The sequence below is a fragment of the Tachypleus tridentatus genome, chromosome 6 (assembly GCF_004210375.1).
Source record: "Tachypleus tridentatus isolate NWPU-2018 chromosome 6, ASM421037v1, whole genome shotgun sequence".
Taxonomy (NCBI): domain Eukaryota; kingdom Metazoa; phylum Arthropoda; class Merostomata; order Xiphosura; family Limulidae; genus Tachypleus; species Tachypleus tridentatus.
This window is the reverse complement of record NC_134830.1, coordinates 132695882-132718877: the sequence shown is the minus strand read 5'-3', so window position 1 is coordinate 132718877 and position 22996 is coordinate 132695882. Positions and strand designations below refer to the sequence as shown.

At 34.1% G+C, this 22996-nt stretch overlaps 1 protein-coding gene across 8 annotated transcripts in view; it reads right to left on the bottom strand.

Annotated features, from left to right (window-relative positions):
• LOC143253692 (glycolipid transfer protein) overlaps nt 1–22996 on the bottom strand; it is a 41224-nt gene that overhangs the window by 9806 nt on the left and 8422 nt on the right. For 6 of the 8 annotated variants that reach the window (XR_013029780.1, XR_013029778.1, XR_013029779.1 and 3 more), the window contains exons 3-5: nt 15909–16076; nt 8404–8531; nt 1936–2086 (exon numbers count right to left, since the gene is read on the bottom strand). Coding sequence is in view for 5 of the 8 variants with exons in the window: in XM_076507956.1 (XP_076364071.1) it covers nt 1936–2086; nt 8404–8531; nt 15909–16076 (447 nt within the window). In the remaining 3 variants the exon portion in view is untranslated. The remainder of the gene's footprint in view (nt 1–1935; nt 2087–8403; nt 8532–15908; nt 16077–22996) is intronic. The other 2 variants (XM_076507958.1, XM_076507959.1) reach the window with 1 other exon arrangement.

Sequence of the window (22996 nt, the reverse complement as noted above, 5' to 3'; positions counted from 1 at the left end):
GGCCAAGAAGATGGGGGAAGAAGAAGAAGTGTTGGATACATATGAGCTCTCACCATCAATACTGGCAATATTCTGTACATCAGCAACTTCCTGGTCATTGGAGAGCAAAATAGAAAAGGGATGGAAAAAATACTTCCCACTGACCTTCTGAATCTTGTCCTATTTGACTTTAGAGCTAGTGGTGGAAGAGGTGTTTAATACAAGTTTCCTTTTGGCTCTGATGTCTAACCTGCCAAGCACAAACATGTGCTCACTGGAAGACAATGTGCTTTAAAAGAGGCATCCCAGGCCTGTTTCTCACCCTATAGTGTCTGCTAACAGTTTGGAGACTGTGATGGACAAATATACCATAGAAATATGTGTCAATGTTCTAGGTATAAAACAAACAGCTGCTTAAATAATGAAATCAGTTACAGATCCCATGCAGCCATTAATAGATTGTAAACTAACAACAGCAGGATCAAATTCCAAGAGAGAAGTTCAAGAAAACCAGTCCATCTGCTCTGACTTCCACCATGACACTCAGGGGCAGCTGGCATCAATCACAGCCAATCTCTATCAAAACAATAAGAATATTATCACTGCCCCATGGATCACTGTCAACCTTCCAAAAAAAGTAAAGGGGAGCTGATATATAGACTGATGGAAGTAAAGGACTGACTAATGCATGAAAATAAGTGTAAGAATCAGTATCAAAGAAAGAAGAGATGTGATCTGAAAGTATACTCTCAATGTAATGACCCCTCCCATCAATATCAGCACCACCACAAAGAAAACTGTGTTCACTACTATCTCCCAGATAAAGATGACAACTGTTCAACAAGAGTATCAAGGTCTGATTGAACATAAGTCCAGGAGACAAGTAGAGAGAACAAAAAGTGATGGTATTATCAAAGGAAACATGAATGGCTATGGCCTTCCTTCAAGGGTGTATCAAGTGTCAAAGACAGGGTGAGCACATGATGGTTGACCAGAAGTGATACATTTCCATGCACTCGTCCATCTAGATAGACAATGAATTGTAAAGCAGAGTCGCAATAGATAGGTCATGAATCAGATAACACAGCCACAATGGATAGACCACAAATCAGAAAATATAGTTACAATGAAAGGATTACAAATCAGATAGAACAGTCACAATGGCTTTGTTTTTAAATTTTGCACAAAGTTACACAAAAACTATCTGCACTAGTCATCCCTAATTTAGCTGTGTAAGACTAGAGGGAATGCAGCTAGTCATCACCACCCACAGCCAACTCTTGGGCTACTCTTTTACCAACAACTTGTGGGATTGACCATAATGTTATAATGCACTCACGGCTGAAAGGGTGAGCCTATTTTGTGTGACGTAGATTCAAACCTGCATCTCATAGATTGCGATTCAAGCGCCTTAACCACCTAGCATGCCAGGATCAGTCACAAGGGACAGACCACAAATCAGACAGCACTAGCCATAATGATTCGATCACAAATCAGATAGCATAACCACAACAAGTACACGCTAAATCAGAAAGCACAGTCACAACAGATAGAACACAAATTTCATACTGAGTAACAACTGAGCCCCTTTCATAAAGAATTCTATTTCTGAAGTTCCACACCTGGCTGTTGTGTTTCTAGAGTTCTAAATGAGATCTTGGTAATGATTATGTTATAAATCAAATTAGCAAGGTGAGCTTGTTGAACTGAAAACTTTCACAGTCTGCTCTGACAAATTGCCTGATATGTTTTTTCATGAAGTTACTAGACAGCAAATGATACTGAAATAACATGTACACTAGTTGGAATTTAAATAACTTAAAAGAAATTGTAACATTTTTTTAAGGCTTTTTTTTGTCTAAATGTAAATAGCCCTTTCCTCATAGCTACACATCTTGTATAGCTTTCACTTTAGTCAATATTCATATATAATACAAAAAATTAGCAAATACTTACTCCAAAGAGATTTTGAATAATAAATCCATGATACTGTTTTAGCTTTTCCTCATATGCTTTTCTGAAAAATGGCACCAAGTCCTCTGTGCAATTTCCTTGGACGTAATCTTCAACAAAGTAGGACAGAAAAACTTGAATATACTGCAGGGCCCTATATAAAAAATTGTGTGAGACAATAGCATAAAGGAATTCAATTATATAAAACCTTAAGATGATTAATACACTTTCAAACCCTGAATGTGGTAAAACAACGTATACAAAACATACATATTCGTATAAAATTAATGGGATATTATATTTTTATTTTCCCATATTATTTAATTTATTCAATTAAAATTAAATATTTATGGTAATGGTTGAAAATTAAAGAACATTTTTCACTCCATTCAGTTTCAAGGTTTAATATTGCAATTATTTTATATTATAATGTATTATAGTAGAATAATATGCCCAAATAATAAAAACATGTTGTTTAAAAGAACTACCATAAATTTCCTTTTTATTAAAAAGTACGCTTTTTAATCTTATTAACTGGTTATGGAAATTTTATAAAAAAATACACAATCATTGTTTTAAACCCTCAATTAACCTGCTTGTTTATGTACCCTTCACTAACAGAGAAATCCACATATCTACTCATATCAAACATGATTTTGCCTGTTGTAACACGCAGTGGAAAGAACTTACTGAAAACACTGGAAGAATTCATTCATTTTCAGTTTAAAATACATACAAAAACCCAGGTAATAAATGCAATATTGAGCATCTATTCTCATTCCAATGCCTTGTGTGACTCATCAAGGACCCTATAACTTACGATAATAGCTTAGAAATATGCATTTAAAAAAGCCAGTGGTGTTCTTTCTGAACCTATCATTAACTCAATAAAGAATACCAGGTTGCTGGCAATATCTCCAATACTTTCAGTTTTTCTAACTTTTCTACACAAAAAACTAAAAATCTATTAATTTAAACACTTACTCATTAAGTTTACATGCATATCGTTAGCTACAGATATTCCTCTAATTAAACAATCATATGAGGGTTTTAAAAATACTTTCTACTTGAAGGTGATTATAGTCAATCGTGTGATAGTGCAACTACTCTAATTTTATCTTATATTAACAGCTAGTTATACACTGTAATACAAACAGGGGTAGAGGGAGGAGATTGGTAAAGGTTACTTGTCAGAAAACAAAAAGAATTTGTATTATATTTCACAAAAAAACATTTTGAGACAAAGCATCCCTTTTGTTTTACATTTTATGAAGTTACTTTAAACAGTACGTCCTTTCCTAATAACAGCACTGTATGTTTCAAATGGACATTAAACCATTATCGCATAGTACAAAAATCATGTATCTTGAAAGCAGAACTATAACGAGTGTAATGTTACATTACTAACCTCTGAAACACTGTAGGTTTTTCTTCTTGAGTTTACCTACATGTTTATTAATACACATATGCTTCAAAATTTTGAATGTTCTTTATGCCCTTACCCATAATTCTACATTCATGTGACAACCTTCCACATGATTTATTGCACATGCATCAGGAGATCTGATATACACTCTGCTTTCCCATTCATATTCCGTATGTCTTAAAACTACAATCATGACAAAAAACACTACAATATGTATGTGGAAAGGTGAGTGAGTATTTTAGAAATATGTATGTTTGAAATTCTACTTAGTTGTAAGAAGTAAAATCTAAATCACACAGTCCTACCTCTTAATAATTAAGTCATGATATTTACACATACACACACACAAACAAAAAATAAAATAAGAGGTAGAAAAAGGTGAAACTAAAACTAATACAGATAACATTATAAATCTATAAGCTAGAGAGCAGAAATTCAATTGTCTAGATGAGTGGTTCCCAAATGTTTGAATATTTGAGATAGGTTTTTTGTTTACTTGTACTTTCAGCTACACCAGTAACTTCTCAAACTTCGTTTATCAAATTTTGTACTTAAATACCTGTCGACTCTACAGGTCTGTCAGTATTCACAATAATTGAAAGGTGTTGTGATCAAGTGTATGAGAGGTCTAGCAATGTTCAATGAATTATTTTGTTGATTTTAGTCCTTGTGCATAAAAATGGAAATATTTTTGAGCATTAATAAGAAGTGTGGGAGTGAAGAAAAGGATGGCAAACCACAGACCAGTGGCAAAGTTGTGAAGAAACAGAAATATGATGATAGTTATCTAAATTTTGGTTTTACTTTGGTAGATATCAATCAAGAAGAGCATCCACAGTGTGATTATGTCTAATAGTGTTGGCTCCAGAGTGCATGCTTCCAAGTGAACTAAAATGTCACTTATAGACCAATCATCCCAATGTGGCTAGTAAATTCAGTGATTATTTTACCAGAAAGTTAAAAGAACTGAAAGAACAAAAAAGGTACATTTTTGAAACAAGCATCAATACCAAGCAATGCTTTGTTAGCATCCTACAAGGTGGCATATAGAGTTGCAAAATGTAAAAAAGCCTCACACCATTGCAGAACTAATTTTTCCAGCTGCAACTGATAAGTTGAACATTATGGTTGGTGAATCTGTGGGAAGAATGCTTTCAAAAGTGCCTTTATCAAACAATGTTATCAGTTATAGAATCTAACACATGACCAAAGACCTCAACGACCAGCTAACTGATAAAATGAAAGGGAAGGAATTCGGGTTACAGCTAGATGAGGTGACGAATAGTAACAAGGCTGCTCATTTGATTTGCTACACACAGTTCATGGATGGTGACAAAATTATGGAAGAACTTCTCTTTTGTAAAAGTAACACTGCAGGTACAAATGCTCAAGACTTGTTTGAGATTCTTGACACTTGTGTGTGAAAACAACTTAGACTAAGTGTGTTGGCATCTGTACTGATGGTGGTTGCTCTACATCCAGCTGTTATGGAGGATTGCAGGCACTCATATGAAGCAAAACTCTTGATGCACTGTGGACTCACTGCATAATCCACAGGGAAACCCTTGCACTAAAGCATCTGAGTCCTACACTGAACCTAGTCCTGGAAAGTGTGTTGAAAGTGGTGAACCTTATAAAAACTGAGCCATAAAAGGAAAAGTTTTTTTTTAAAACCTGTGTGAGAATATGGGATCTGAGCACACATCTTTGTTGTACTGCCATAGCTCGTGATGGCTCTCCTGTGGAAATGTACTGTCCCATGTGTTCAAATTAGGACAGGAACTCTACTCTCATCTCAAAGAACACAAATGTGTTAAAAAACTTCTTGGCTACTGATTTTTTGTCAAAATTAGCATACCTGTGCAATCACTTCGAAAAACTAAATGTGTTGAATCTCTCTCTGTAGGGAAACTACACACACATTCTGAAACTCACAGAGAAGGTTTCAGCCCTTAGAAAAAAAGTTACTACTGAAAAGAAGAAAAAACAAATGAAGATGGTGGAAAAGACTGTTACCCCCTGTTGCAGCAGTTTGTTACATCTAATGAAGTTGATTTGACCAAAGAACTGAAATATGTTTTTGAAGAACACCTAACACAGCTCAGTGACTGGTTTGAAAATTACTTTCCAGAAGATGTGAAGTTTGCATGGATTCAAGACCCATTCAAAGCTAAAACCCCATCTGAATTTATCTCTGCAGACAAAGGAAATCTTATTGAGCTGTCTTGTGACAAGATTTTAAAAACAAAACTTGACAGCATGGAACTAACAGAGTTTTGGATATCAGTAAAAGAAGAATATCAGCTGCTAAGTGCTAAAGCTCAGCAAATCCTAATTCCATTTGAGACGTCACATCTCTGCAAAGCTGGGTTTACGGTGGTTGCTGTGATAGAAAGCAAGTATTGCACAAAAATCAATGTGGAACAGAAAATGAGGGTGGCAGTGTCCAATCTGATTCCAAGGTTTGAGAAGCTGTGAAGTGTTGAAGAGGCACACATATCCAATTAGTAACTGTGGTTATTTAAAAATGAAATAAAGATAGTTTCTACTTTCAGTTTATGAATATCATTCTTTCAAATGGCTACTAAGTTGTTAGGGCATAAATACTTAATACTTAAGTTATTTCGACCTAACTACTTGATAAACGGAACTGTTAGATTTTTTTTTTGCATAAGGCCCCATGAAAAAAATTGCTGAGACACTAAAGGTGCCATGAATTGAGAAAGTTTGGAATACAGTGGTCTAGACTGTAATAAAGATGGAGAACCAGAATTCAGAACCAGAAAGATTTAACAACTGGATTCAAGGAAAAGGGAGTGGAACAGACCAGCCTTAAAGAAAGACTACAGTTAAGAACACTCAGGTAAAATGCATTCTTCTTAGTAAAGAAACCATTTTCCATTGATGCTCTTTAGTTAGAAGAAAAAATGGTTGGTTAGGGCAGTAAAGATTAATTGTACCTTTGGAGCCTATAATGAGAATACAGGTGATGACTTAAGTACTTAGGAGGAAAACTGTCTTGCTAATGTGCTGATAAGGTCTTGGGAGAGCAGCCCAGTCAAGTTATATAAGTAGGCAAACTCCAAGGGATGTAACCTCTCTTCATACATATCTAAATAGGTTAGTAAGTCACAAAACTGGTCAAATTAGTGGGTACTCAAATAGAAATTATTACAAACTCAAGGTGTCAAAAAGATGGGGCTCATCTGCTTGAGAACAGTGCAACGAGAATATTAAAAATGAAACAGAAAAACAGTTAAAACACAGATAATCCTTCATCCTGATTGGTCCTGAAAAGTCTGTTGACCATAGGCATCCTCCTCAAAAATCTTATACAACAACTAAACCCAAAATCAAGCCAATATAAAGAAACGCCTTTATACCTATACTAATTAATAACCTAATATCCCAATGCAATGCCCTCTACAATCCCATACCCATTTATACTCTCATCAGTAAGTTATGTCCCCAGCAATGGTCAATTGCAAATTCTCTCTTTCATAACTTAAAGATGATCTAGAAAGGTCGAAACACTGTTGTCTCCTTAACAGTAAAAGTATTAATACCCATACCAGCCATTCCAAGATACATTTTTATTTCAAGTGGGTTTCTCCTCATCAAGAAATGTATGTTTGTTTCTTCAAAATATTTCATAATTCTACTCTGGACAATCAGAAGATAAAATGAAAGACCAATGCAAAAAAACAATATAAAATATGGCTTAAGAACTGTAGAAGTAAGAAGAGATAAAATGTTTACACTAAAAGATGATTAACAGTTATTTGATTGCTAAAAAAACATTAATAATGATAAAAAAAAAAGTGGAAAATAGAGATTGAAGTACTTAACCAACCAACTTGGCATTAGCATTCTCAGGCATGACAGAAAATATTTCAACAATTAAAAAAAGAAAAATCCTGAAAACCAAATAAATCAGACCAGCAGCACTCTTTTTTACAACTAAAACTAACTGGCAAATACCATTGTTCAGACAATAAAGGTGAATAAGCCTAACAAATATAATATAATGCATTTATGAGAAAAGCAGATACTCCACCCTAGAGTAATCACATCAGTGTGATAACCTGCCAGGATTATAGGAGGCAATAATTAAGTATTGGCCTGAATATCTTGATGCATAAGGGCCAAAATATAGCCACAGAATGTCCCTTCACACCAGAGGCAGTCTATGTGAGGAAGGCCACCAAATAAGTTTTAAAATTTCCAATATCAGTAGAAACATTTGCAGCAGTAGTTAACACTGACTTAAGAATTCATAGTGAGCAAAGATACCAACACAACTGTTAATAAGAAAAATCTGGACTATGGGAGGAAGATAGAGCTCATGTAAGATCTCCTGACACATGAAGAGTTATGGGTAAGTAACACAAGTTCTGTAATGCATAAAAGATATTTAAAAATGAGTTACATATTTTGTGATAGCATAACAGCAAACTCAACAATGCAAAATTACTTGATTTGAACTGGATCACTTACTTTACTGAAGTACCTTGTAATCAAAAGTAATGATGGAAAATAACATATCAGCTTTTCCTTATAATTAAAAACAAAATTCATAACTACTCTCTAATTAATAACTTTCATTTAATATTTAATAAAGATTGTCATATCATTACTGCCTTAATTTCAAAGTATAAATGACACAACACTGACATTTTCTGACTACTTCACTACATTAACGAGGATATCTGTCTCAATAAAAATTGAACCAAATATTCATTACATTTAATATGAAATTTTTAGTTAAATCATGAATATTGTCAATTTTTGGTTGTATGCTACATACTAAAAAAAGGTAATCAAAACAATAAAATCATATATAATTAGATTCTACAACAAAGGTGTATGTATTCTTTTGTTTCAAAGCAATCTACTATTAACAACACAATAGGAATACTTCTGGATTCCATTTTATGATCCTGATTAAAAATATTCCTACAGCATGAATGTTGATGATGGCTGCTGTTTGAGGGTTAAAACACATTTTATAATCCAACTAATAATGAAATATAGAACACACTTACCTCTTCAACCACAGAAGTGCATCAGTGCCAACTTTATCTTTATCTTTATCATCATTCATTTCATGGATGACAATGCTACTTAGATGTTTAAATTTTAATTCATCTGTTTTATATATCGTCTGCAGTTTCTGTTAACAATAAACAAAAACATGCTGTGAAAATCTAACTACATAGTATAATACCTACTGTTATAAATTAAACTGTTAAACTGAGGATAAAAATTTTATTTACAAACATACTTTTTGCCACAAGTTAAAAATACTGACAAGTCCCTAACAATTAAAATGTAACATTAAATACATCAAGCTCACTTCTACAACTTGTAATGCAAATATAAACTACTATAATTTCAGTAGTGTAGCTATGTGACAATGAGAAACACAAAACAATAGAACCTCATATTACTTTATATAGCAAATAAATGAATTTCAGTAATCTGATTTTAATGATTAAATTTTACTGAAGATTTTTCAGTTAAGATTGGTGCATGAAAATGATCAGTTAAAATCATCCTGTATATTTATGGGGACTCTCTTCAAGTTACTATCAAACTGTAGAGGTTGTCCATGAATTACATGTACACTCTGCACATCAAACCAACTTAATTAAACCTGGTCATTCAATGAAGTATGAATGAAAACATTTCAAACTTCTGACATTGTTACAATTCAGTTAATGTTTAACACATTAGTAAAGCAACAAAGATGTAATTCCAGCAAAAACAAATAAAAATAAGGCTATCAGTTACACACAGAAGGTATTGAAAATGAAAACATTACATAGCTTATCACTGGAACTTCCTATGAAACTTAAAACAATATAATTAATAAGAATCTAAGTCTAAAACATTGACACAAGAACTGTATTTACAGCTAACAAAAGTTCAACTACCAAAGTCTTAGGAGTGATACTTGGTAATTGACAAATGGTAATATGTTGTCACACTCTGTGAAGTGTGTCTATTTTAGTGGCTGTAAAAGCCCTAACAATCTATTATAATTCTGTCAGTGAATCAATGTATCAAATATTGTACACAGCATGCATGTCATGAAAGTCTTCCAAGAGATTTATTATGGCTGCAGGCTACAAATAGTAATGGTCAGTTAAACATAAAAAAATGAGATGTGCATAATATCAGGGTAATGTTCTGACCCCACTATACCACAGATGGACACCAATAACATATATCACCATGAAGACATAGTACCCAGTCATGTACATATCCAAATCAACAATTATCATTTCTTCAAGATGCAAGTACAAATGAAAAATATATGCTACACCAATTCATAGACTTCTATTCCTTTGGGTTGCTAAAACAGGACCTAACAAATCACCTATGAAAACAACATATTGCTTTTAAAAAGAAAATAAAAACAGGGATGGGACAACATTACCTTTAGTGTATTCTGCAAAATCTCCTACAACAGATATTTATCTAGAGAACAATAGTCCATTACCAGGCCATCACATAGAGCTACCAGTAGTTATAGAAAGCATGGGATATCATATCATTACCATGAATATTTCTTATACAAAATACAAGAGTGTCACAACTTCATTCAAGTTAGCAAACTTACCTTAAAACCAACAATAACAAGTTCACCATAAAGCTTTCTTCAAGGTAACCTACATACAAATAATAATATTTTTCCTCATAAAAATGTTCTCAAGTCCAAAGCAGCCTATGTAAAAACAATAATAGTTTCTCTGTGACAGCTTTCTTTATGCTGATAGTAGGCTAAATAAAACCAACAACATTTCCCTTATTTAAATATGCATCTCTGATAGTTTACTGAACTCTCTACAAAATAAACAGGTGTTACCTTTCACATCTAACTTCCAGAATGCAACAGCCTATGATGTAATCATCATTAAACTATAATCTTCCAAGAGGGCAACACATCCCCTAGTCTAGGTGTGAGGAGATAAGGTATCAGAAGAAAATGAACCTCATGCCAATAAAAGATGTTGATTGCCTTGAAAGGTGGCAGAGTGAGAGAGATTACAATAAACTTCATGTAAAAAACTAAGGAGACAATTAGGACTAGTTTGGGCTGATTGGAGAAAACATATCACCCTTACAAGCAGCCTTAGTTTTGGAAAGAAATAATCAGTTACAGAATGATATCACCCACCCACCCCCACCTCCTAGTAAAAGGTGCAGGAAGTGTCCAAGGCAAACTTTCAAAGTGAGAGATCCCAAAGATAAGAAGAATTAAATATGCCTTAATAGAAAGATTGTACAGAGCAGTAGTAGTCAATGATTGAAACAGAAGACATGTGAGAGCCCAGAGAACTAAATAATAGGTGTTCCAGTTCAAAACAGGAATCAGATGAGGATAAGACAATTGATAATAAAGGTTTGAAAGAGATCCACAACAACCAAAGAAAGAAAAATAAAATGGCTGAGAAAGTTGTGTACAAAAACTTACTAAACTAAGGAGAGTAAATGAGAAGTCAAAAAGAGCATAGAGTAATTCAGATCAAGATATCTTGAACCTGGACTGCTCTCTAAGCAATGATACAATTTTTCACTAACAGTGCAACAGTTTGTTTTCTTATAACCTATCAGTTTCACGCCATTTCAAAATGAACTTATCATGTTACTATTGTGCTCTCTCTACCAGCGTAGCTAGCTACTTCTACTACTTTTACATATGAAACAGTAAGATAAAAAATACACAAACAACTGGATAAGCAGCTAATTGTCTTAAACCCCATCTCAACAGTAAGCCTTACAGAAGTATACAAATTACTGCTATTATAATATTACACCTTTCACTGCACAATTAATTTTCAGGCTGCTTCTCAAAAAGTGTTAATTATCTACCAAGAAATAAAAGTATGAAATTGACCCTTTAAATGTATACAAACCACAGGGTAAAAGGATGAAGCATACCTAACTAAACAAGATCATGAAATATGATGTATATCAACTAAATAAGATAAAAAAATAATAATTTGTCAACTTACCCCAGTCGAAAGCAAACAGACATGTCGAATGACCAAAGAGAAAGATGATACCCGCTTGAGCATTAGATTGTGCAGATATTGTGTGACAGAAGTATTGGCAGTTGTCAAACATTCTATTTAATAGTGAGCTCCTTGACACACCATCGATGAGAAATATCTTAGGAATCAAAGAAAGCCTACAACCAACCAAGGAAGCATTGGTAAATAAATGAGACACCAGACAAGGTGCACAAATGGGAACCACCACTGCATCTGCTTTCTGTCAATTCACCAAGTAAGGTTAGCCATGAATTGATCATGGGAGAAGTTATATTGGTTGTGAAGCATCTCAACAGAATGAGAGCTTCCAAGGAAGCCCATATCCTCAAGAGATATAGAACCTTTGTGCTGTGAGAAAAGAAGGTAGGAACATTAAAACTGTCTGCTCCATACCCCTAAGCCAAAGCAGAGAAGAAAGACCAGACAAAGATGTGAATATAAGAAAGTGCCACAGCTGAAATAAGATATTGAATGGGTTTAAGAATATGCCTCTCCAACAGATCAGAAAAACTACCCATGCAATTAACTTCCTGAAGAAGTAATCAGGTATTTGACTGATTGAGCATGGGAAGAAGCAAGTACGAGCCAATTGTTTATGAAAAGTAGAATCCAAAGACCCAACAAGTGAAAATGACTGACAAAAGATCATACCACTTGACAAACCACATGAAACTTAAGAAGGACCAAATAACATTACCCAAAACTGAAAGACCCTTGAGGATGAACAAAAAAAAACACCATGGCACTGGAACAGTTGGAATATGAAGATAGGCATCTGTCACAATGATTTGATCATCCAAAGTCATGGGAAATAAAACCAAAGTGAGGTGCAGGACTCCATAGTGAAGCAAGATAGTTTCAAAAAAGAGTTCAACCCAGACAGGTCTAAATAGGATTTCCAATCTTCCATCCTTTCCATCCAATCAACAGCTATTCTGCATAATAGATCTTGAATAGCAGAGGTAAGATGACAGGAAGTATGAATTCAAAGAGGAGGGAAGATTTGGCAAGTGAATAAGGGGAGCAGAACCTGTAGAAACTACACAATTGTAGCAAAGCCTGAGGAAAAATGTGACATGAGGAGTCAATCTCAGAGCTGAGGCAAGGGAACTGACAAAAATCCTTTATAAAGACAGAGTTTAGTGACTTCCAGATGAATGTCTAATTGAAGCTGATGGAGTAGGGATAGAGGCAAGGGTAGGGAAAGTTGTACAAGGCTAGAGCAGAGAAAACAATGGCTATGTGGGCCAATACAAAGCTACAAGCAGTACTAAACACAGGGGGGTTTGGATGAGTAATAACTCTGAGCAAAAGTTGAATCAGAGGGTAAGCAAAGCTGTGAAGATTATTCCAATCCTACTTGAATGCATTCACTACTGGAGCTAATGAGTGTAGAACAGGAGATCAAAGAGAAGGATGTTTGATGTTCTAGTGTGGCTAAAGCATCGATACGAGTTGTGCCCAATTGAGAACACACCCATCAAAACAACTACAGTTGGAGGAACCACTTCATAGGGAGAATCTGGTTTGGATGAGACAGTCAACCCACAACCAAATTCATAGTTCCAGGAACATGGCAAGCTAAGACTGTCATGATCCAGAAGCATATAGTTTATCTTACCCCTCACCACTGTCTAGTCCTAGTTTAAAACTTCCCTTACAGCAGAGTTAATAATCCTTACAAAGATGCCAGTCCCTATCCTATTTAAATGTAAACTACCCATTCCATAACACTCCCTTCTCCCATTCAACTGAATCTAGATGTCTAACCAGCCAATATGCTTATCCTTATACATTGACCAAAGCCTAGCATCCAGCCCTAGTGACATATGCAATCAAGTTATGACCCTTTTCCTTAAATTTCTTTATCAACCCAAGCTGTATTTATCAATTAGCTCCTTTGGCCTACCTTTACCTACAACATTAGCCCCAGCACCTATACTGTACAACAAAAATTGCATCATTGCTAACCCTCTTTCAGTTACATCCTCCATCCAAAGGAACAAAATGAGCATTTATTGCAATACTATTACTGTTGGTGGATAGGTATAGTCTAATGTTGATTAAATCAAAGTCCACATTAATACATGAAGGAGTTGGAGTTCTGTTCGAAGGCTTGCACATGAGCAAAACTTCTCTCACCAGTTATACAAAGTAATAATTGTTTTAAAGGTGAATAGTATTTCTGAAAATAATATTTCTCTATATTAATGCCCTTCAAGATGACAGCAGCTTATCTAAAGACAATAAAATCTCACAACCAAAACACACTTCAAGGAAATATTTTTGCATTCTTTGAGTTCTAAATCAAACTTTCTTTCCAGGATGTTAATGGTAGATTGAGTACTTCATATATTTCAAGAATGAAATGCAGTTGAACAAACAGCTACTAATTTTGTGCCATTCTGTTTTTATTCTTTCTCCCAACTCAACCAATCAGCACACATACTTAGACTCAGATAGGACCAATAGTTCAGGCAGTAATATCCAGTGGTCATTCACACCATTAATCATGCAATCATTGTTGTGAAAGTAATGAAATATATGTATTCTCCACACTTCTCAATACAAATGGTAGTGACGTTAGGCACATCTGGCTCCTGAGTTTTTAGGGTAGCTCCAATATCTCAAAATATTTGCTGAGGCCTACTCTATAATAGCTCCAACCTATAAAAAAACTAATTATAATCTCTCTGTGATAACTTTATTAACTGTTAAACAGCAGGAATGTTGTAGGTAGCAGCATCAAGTAATGATGGCTGCTGTTTTAGAGTTAAAAATGAGAACACCACATATATAAATGTAATAACAATCATCCCATTATAATTTTTCTTTCAAAACATTTTGAAAGAATCAAAGACACATAGTTGTGCCCTTCCAATATTTAAATAACTAAAAGTTAAGTTACAACTTGGGAAATCTTCAGACTCTTTATCTACGTTATTGCACCTGCTATCCTGGTACTGTATATAAGCACCTCAATTAGATAATGTTATCACTTTTTCAAGACTGACTCAGTCCTAGTCTCTAACACCAGCTCTTAGTGAGGAGAAGGATGAGAGAGTAGGAGAAAATAAAGATTATTACAAATACACTTTTAATTTAGGAAAATGTAAACTTCCAAAACCTATATACCTCCTCTCACACTTATGGCTGGAATCATACATGGATAAGATGGAAGAGTTGGTGAGGGCATTATCCATACAAAAAGCACCTGCATAGATTATGGGTGTGTCAACAGAAAATTTGTACCCTTGTGGGGGAACTGCACTAAATCCAGAACAGGTATGCCCTTTTCCAAAAACTGAATTCCTGCATCACAGGTGAAATTTTACAAGTTATCATTATTGTAGGCCAGCTCTAACCAGATAGCTGAGGTTCCACTACTCAGGGTTGGAGTTAAATGGTCATGGTCCCTATATCCAACATTGATGGCTTGGGCAACTGGACCAAAAATGTCTAAAAGATATACTTATAAGTGGGTCCCAACCTGTAGCCAGAATAATAAATCCTGAGCCACCACAATCACAATGAGAAAGTAAGCAACACTGAAGTGGACAAACTTTCCCCTCCACCTGAAGAAGTCCAAAAGACAACACCCTAGGCTTGGAATGATGAGATAGTGTATACCTAACTCAAAGCCAAAGAAGACAGAACTCATCTGGTCTGGAATTATGAATATTCATCCTCTCTTCCCCAACCATGTGGGCAAGGTACTTTGCATTTGCCCCCAGAATTATGGGGAGGATGTGGAACAACTGTGCTCAACCAAGGACCCAGGATAGGGCCACATTAGATTCAGAATTATGAGAAGAGAGTAGGCCCTCTTCTATGGACAATGTACTGAACCAACAATGATAAAAGAAAAGGACCACACACACCTCAACCAGATACTCAAGCATAAGGTCTGAACTGGTATTACAAGTAGGCTCACAAGAAGGCTGATACCACACTTACCAACATCTATGAAAAAAATATCCAGGTAAGTGGATATGAGAGCCCCAAACTTTGTACTCTATTTCAAGAATGAAGAAAGTCATTCTAACACTTTAGAGAAAAAGCTTTTGTCTTCTGTGTGTGGTAAAGACTATCTCCAACTTGTAGAAATTTGGAGGTAATGCACATTGGAGAGTCCTGAGAAACAGTGTTTTGGAAAAATAGCAATAGATTAAACAAGTTTCTTAAACTGTTGAAGGCAAACCAACCTCAATTTAATCAATCCAAAGTTCAGTCAGATGGGCAAGATCTCCTTATGCTTAAATCATGAGTGATCTAGCACAGAACAGAAATAATACCTGGTCAGCACCTAGGTGGTGTTACGAAACACATCTCCACTGAGCCTGTTACAACCTGTATAAAGTATTCTGAGTTAGTGGTTGCTAGCATGTAATTGGCCTTATAAAAGCACACCTGTTTGGGAAATGCTTACTACAGAGTGGGATCCTGTAAGAGTGTAAGGGATACTGAAAGGCAACAAAGGAAATACTCACCCTTCTATATAATTTAGCAGAAGTGGTCAAGATAATTGCACAGGAGTAGGCAAAAATCCTCAGATGAAGAGACTGCCAGACCATGCAAATAATGTGAAATAAAAGTATTAGGGGAGGTCCACAAACCAGTCCACACAGTGACTTCCAGTTGGAAATTTGACTGGGCCACTAAAAATAGAGAAATATTACAGATCTGATTGTTTATGACTTGCAGAAAATTTCTCACCTTCAAAAAAAGTCCAGAATGAAAAGTTATCTCTAAAGGGAACAAAATCTTCAAGGCCCTCACTGAACATGGCCAAGATTAAAACCTAATTGGGCATAGAAGTCAAAAATAGGTATTATATGAATTGGTGAAAAAGATTGAACTCCTTTCCCATTTGGCAATTCATTTTGATAAAAAAGAACTAGTATGAGAATGTAGAAATAACAGTAAAGTAGCCTATAGACAAACAGAACAAATCATTCTAACTTGTGATATCTTAAGGTTAGCAGCCATGAGAAATTAACCTTCAGGTGAAGGAAATACATGAAATACAAGAGTTAGGTCACAATCAGGTGCTGGGAAGTATCGTGTTATTTAACTGTAATATACCTCTTAAACAGAAATAGCCAATTTTGGACTAATGATTCATATCAACTTGAGGAATCTGGAGAGTACTGGAAACTCAAAAAATATAATCAAAAAGGAGTTAATAAGACCACTTTCATCCTTTCGTGACTGGTTGAGTACAAAATAAGAGTTTGTATCCATATCTGTACAACTTAAGTATTTGTACTATAGCTTTTAATGCAGTACATGTACCTTCACAATATTTTGTAGATTTCAGTAATGAATGTAAATTGTTTGCTCACAAAAAATAAGATTTTTAAATGAAGTATTTTCACTAAAAATGTGTTTGTGAAAATAATCAGTTTCATTACTAGTCTGAGTGTAGAGTGAATTCACGTTATGACTAAAAACTATTTTGTCCCAAAAATCTCAGATACAGTTGAGTGCCATTAAGCCACGGACCAGTAAACTGCGAAATCACTTAAGCTGCTATAGCAAGTCTTGTTAGCGAGGATTATCACGGCTCACCGCTAATTTAAGAATGTGTAAAAACGTGGCTTACGAATTTAATCCTGTCTTTATAACTTCAAGGGGATATTTAAAAAGGATTTGTTTTAATTTGGGAAATAAATAAAATATATTACAATAGAAATCGACCGTTAATCTACCTTATCTGCTCTCTATGTCAGCTTTATGGAGGCTGCCATTGTTACCGAATCACACCTCTCCATACATTAAGGTTAATCCACGGTAAATCCGTGAAAAAAGTGATCAATAATTAAAATATTATTTTTAATTCGATAATCCGATATAATGATCACGCAATGGCCCCGGATGAGGCTCCTCGGTGGAGCTGTTGGCGACTTTGGCTTTTCAGTCCCAAAGGTTTAAGCCGCGGTTAAGCAGGTTGACCCCCCAAATACCGAGGCTTAATGGCGCTCCACTGTATTACTTGTACAATCTCTACAAGTCTGTATTCAGTAAAACTTTTTATTTTGTCTGTTTTCTCTACCTAATGAGGCTTTTCAATCTGACTGACCTTGTAACCAGCATAAAAATTAGAAAATATAAATTACGCTTTTTTCATTCTAGAATGGGCCTGACATGGCCAGATAGTTAAGGCACTCAAATCTTAATCTGAGAGTTGCAGGTTCTAATCCCCTCATACCAAACATGCTCACCCTTTCAACAGTGGTAACATTATCATGATACAGTCAATCCCACTATTTGTTGGTAAGAGAGCAGCCCAAGAGTTGGTGGTGATGACTAACTGCTTTCCCTCTAGTCTTACACTGGTAAGTCAGGGACAGCTAGTGCAGATAGCCCTCGTGTTGCTTTGTGCAAAACTTCAGAAAAAAAAATAATTCTAGAATGGCTACAAATTATGATATGAAAACCCAAATGCTTAATCTAAATAACTTCAATCTCATAATTTTGTGGATTTATATATATTTATTTATTTGTTTTTAATATGAAATTCCGACCATGCCTGGCTAACATTATTAAAGTTGCAATGATACATAGCACATACACTTATATTACTGTACCCAATGATATAAAACTGATCTTTAATCTTTACAAAATGACCTGTCTTGACTGTGTCATAGTGGATAGTATTTTGTAAAATAGTCACATTTCAGTTATAATAGATTATACATATACATTATTACTATTTACAAATACATTCTTAAACTAATTTTTCTTAAAACACAAAACAGTAAATAAAGAAATATAGCAAACAACTATCTCTTCTAGTTACAAACTTTGTACTCACTTACTGCTTGTCATATGTTGCTAAGCCTTTTCAAATTTGATACGTGGAGGAGTTAAAACAATTTTTTTTTTAAATTTATACATAGATTTGAAATAACCAAAAATAATAAATTATTATATCGATATCATTGAATTCTACTGTTATTTACCAAAATTAGTAACTCAGCTGTATTTGGGGGTTTAAATAAAAATATGAAATTTCAAGCTTACTAAGGCATCAACTTACCTTCTTTGAACACAGTGGGAAGAAAGAATTTGTCAAGTAAATAATTTGCAAAAGCTCAGAGAACCACTTGGTGTACATTCTGATCTTTTGGTTTGTTATTCACATATCACAGACAGAAGTAGGTTTATCTACACAAGTGTGTTGAAAGTGGAAAAATGTGTACATGAAGCAAAATTCTAAAACTATAGACTTTGTATTTGGACATCACAAACAATGTTTATCAATGCTGCATTCAACATAACATGTGACACACAAAAGTTGTTATTTGGGTGTGTTTTTTTAATATTTACTTTTAAAGTACAAAATTAACTAATGTATGATACTAAAAATTGAATCATATTCTACAAATTGATGTCAAACTTACTGACATAAATTCATATATATTACTAGTTGAATAAAATTTTGAATGCAAGTCAAAACACGTGACAATATGGCCTTTGACCCAAGATGATATGGTTAAACAAGGAGATTGTGGAAGACACAAAAATCTCTGCTAAAGAGACATGTCAAAAATGAGTTATGATTTGCAGTTCTGATCAAAATGGGTTTAACTTCCTCTCAATACACCATTGCCTATATGCACGTCATTTCTGTTGATAAAAGATCATTTTGGACCAAACATAAAACTGAAATACATACATGGCAATCTTAGAAATGAGCTTCTGAATGGACAGGTGTACTATAATGGATCACAACCGTCTCTACAGAGTGAACATAAAAAGAAGAGTTGGTCAACCCAGAAGAAACTTCAGAAGCACAAACCAGGGTATAGCAGTCAACCTGATGCTGTGAGTACCACCAAATGAGTTGGAACAAATCATGTTTAGTACCCTGGATAGGGTATGGAGTGAAGACTTAGAGTTATAATCTTATCCTTTCCTGATGGAATGCATCTATTTCTAAAGCTTGAAAATGAGTAACTGGACACCAAATTGACAGTAGTTGGGTGATCCAAAGAGAAGTGTAATGGATTTAGTATTACATATTAATATCCATGTCTGTTTCAGTTTAATATATATATTTAGAAATGCATATAACTTATAGTGTTAAATATGTGTTGCAAAATTCTTGCCTATTCTCTAAATTTGTAGAATATTCTCAAGTGTAAGAATCAAGAATGTATTATGTGTGTAAGTAAAATATTGTTGCCAACTAAACTTTTTAGAATCTTGCCTAAAAATTTATAAACTGACATGCCAAGAGACAGTTTTCAAAATATTGTTGGTTTGCTATAATTGGTATACTATAAATCTAAGAAGCTATAACTCTGATAAATATTTACTAATAAAAAAACTACAGATATTTGACCAGGAACATTTACAGTTTTCCAACATTATATACCATTTAACTTCAGACATTGGTATTTCTAAAAGGACATGTCAGGAAAAAAAACTTGTGTGAAAAAGCTATCTATCTTCTGATCAAGTGTACCTGTGTATCAACAGAAATAATTCACTCATCATGAGCCATCAATAAAAGATTCAGTTCCAGACCAGATGGGAGACTCAGCATTGTTTGTAAGTTTGTAAAACTTTTATATACAAGTCATAATTAGTAATAACCATTATTATAAATTTTATTGTTGTTTATATATTAAAATATATTTGTGTTAAAAAAGAAAATTGTTTGCAATCTTGTTGGCAAATATCATAAATTTGACATATATCAGCATTCAATCACATGAAGGCTGAGGACTTTCCTCTTAATATGCCCAGATTATGATGCACTGCCTGTGGAAGAGCAAGAAGGAATAAAAACCTAGTATTAAGAATACTCATTGTGCATGTATAGACCATGGAATTCCTGACTGTTGGTATATGCAGCCCATCCCAGAAGCAATGCAATCCTGAAGAGATGAAACTCCAGACAAAGTGGCAGTGAAGGAACTCGTATCATAGCAACGTCCCAAATTAACAACCCCTTGAGATTATAGAACATGGGGAAATCAGTGAATTGATGTGGATGAGCTCTTGGTCACATAAAGACCCTTAAAACAATCTTTTGTACACCCATCCCAAAGCCACAAAGTATATGGATGATGTCCACATTCTCAGAAGAGAAAGAACCATCCATGCATTTGGAGAACAGGAAGTTAGTAAGAGTTTGTATCCTATTCCATAGCATTGAGCTGAATGGGAATCAGCAGAGTACAATTAAGAGACAAGAAAAAAATTAAAAAATACTCAAATTAATGATATTGAAGTGAAGCAAGAATAGATGTCTCAGCTCTGACAAGGAAGCCTGTCTCAGTTGTTTCTGAAAGTAGAATCAGACAATTGATGAGATGATATCACTAGAAACCAGTCGTAAATGGAATGGTGCGTGCACTGTATGAGAGAATGGAGGTGACAAGAAAAAACTTGTAAAAATGCAGAAACCACATGAAGCTGATACGAGTCCAAAAGGCAAACCTCAGAATTGCATTATCTGACCCTTGTGCACAACAAATGCTGATTGTGGTGAAACTCCATCACCATGCTAATGTATAGATACAAGTTGACTACAACAAATGTGGACATCTACAAACCCATTAACAAATCAAATCAATTTGGAGAATAAGTAATTTTTAATTCATGGAAAATTACACATTGATAGAGATGAGAAATATCACTAACTGAACATCAATCTTCTGTTTGCATAGGCCCAGTGACAGGCAAAAAACCTCAGAAGAACTAGCATGATTCTCTCACTGTCCTCAGACCAACCAGTCTGACAGCCCTAGAACTAAGTTCCAATTCCCAAAAATATGTTGGAGACAAAAAAACCTGACAAGTTGGATGGCTAATAATGGTGAAGATGTGAACTAAATGACTAATTCTAACTCAAGAATCTGCAGAGCTCCTGGATCTGTGATGAAAGGTACCATGTCTAGAAATTCTTGAAGTTGAGCCCCCACAGATCCTGAAAGTATACAATAACCACTTATACTGCTGGCAATCTATTTGAGCAGTGGAACCCATTGATAAACACAGAATCAATTCTAGGTATCAGTATACTAAGGGGCTGTTGTCAGGGACCAAGACCGACAAACAGGGAGGTACTATAGCTCTCTGTAGGAGCTCCCTTCTTTCGTGTTATTCTTACATACCCCACCTCACTTTTCACCTTAATAAAGTCAAAATAAAATAAAGGCAAAAACCCCATGTAAATTTTAATAATTTTTCATGTGAGGGGACAAAGAGGAAACAAAACATTCCTGACCACCCCAGTTGGACAGAGAATTCTTCAGATTTCTCTCTCTCTAAACTAAACCCGTGCCACGTTAGTTTGTGTTTACCATATGAGGGTAAATAAGATAAAACGTACCTCTTGAAGTTACCATTCCCACAACCAATATGGTAGATGCATTAATTAACATGACATGAGTAAAGTAATAGTTTACTGTGACTATCATGCTTTTATATGTAAATTAAAGTGTACATCTGCATAAAGCAGTGCCAAGTTCTTAGATGACCTTATTTTTAACTAAACATTTTTAGTAATTTTTAATAGAATTTCTCCGATTTCATTTTCTTTGTATTTATTTAATACATTTTTGTATTTGTTACATAATAATTTAATAGTCTTATCTAATTCTTTTTTATTAAATCCATTAACTATTAATTTTTGTATCAGTATATCAACATTATTAATAAAATATTGTAATTTATTAGAAATTTTACAATATCTGAACAACTGAAATTATAATGTTTATATTAAATGGGTATGGCACATTACTATATAAAGAGGGTAAACCACAAATTGGAAAATCAAAATCTTCTTTTATCAAAAAATATTTGTATTGATATCCTTTTTATCAATTACTCTAACTTCTAAATCTAAATAATGTGCATTGGTATTAGAAACTGAAGTATTTTCAATTTATAATTCTTTTGGATAAATGGTGTCAAAAATATTACATATTTCAGACTTATTTATGCTGATTAAATCATCAATATATTTATATGTAAAAATATCTGGAGATTTCTATAATTGTCAATAAATATATTTTCATAGTAATGTAAATATAAATTTGCGACACAAGTTGAATAGTTAGCATCACTTGTTTAAAAACTTGTTTATTGAAAAATATAAAATTAAAAATACAGAAACTTAACATATCTTTTATATTTTTGGAACTATATTTTCTTTCCTCTAGTTCTATAAAAGGATAACAACATTGTTCTATTGATGAATTTAAAAAAGGATTAAATGTTTTAACAGTATTGTGGTATATAATGTTGTAAAATCAAATGTTTGAATGCCATTTACCTGTTCACACTTTCTTAGACATTCTAAAATAGGTTGGTTATTTTTTATTACCCAAAACATACGTCTTTTTGTTAATACTTACACTTTACTTTATGAAGTAAAATAGTAATAAACTTTATTTAATAATATGGCCAGTCATTTGATAATTGTTTTAACCAAACTGCAAATAAATCTTATGTAATTTTGGAAAAGCATAAAAAAATGACAAGTATACACAAGACAGTTATTAATTGGTTATTCACATGTTATATATAGAAGTAAATGTATATAAGGGACCTTTCTAAA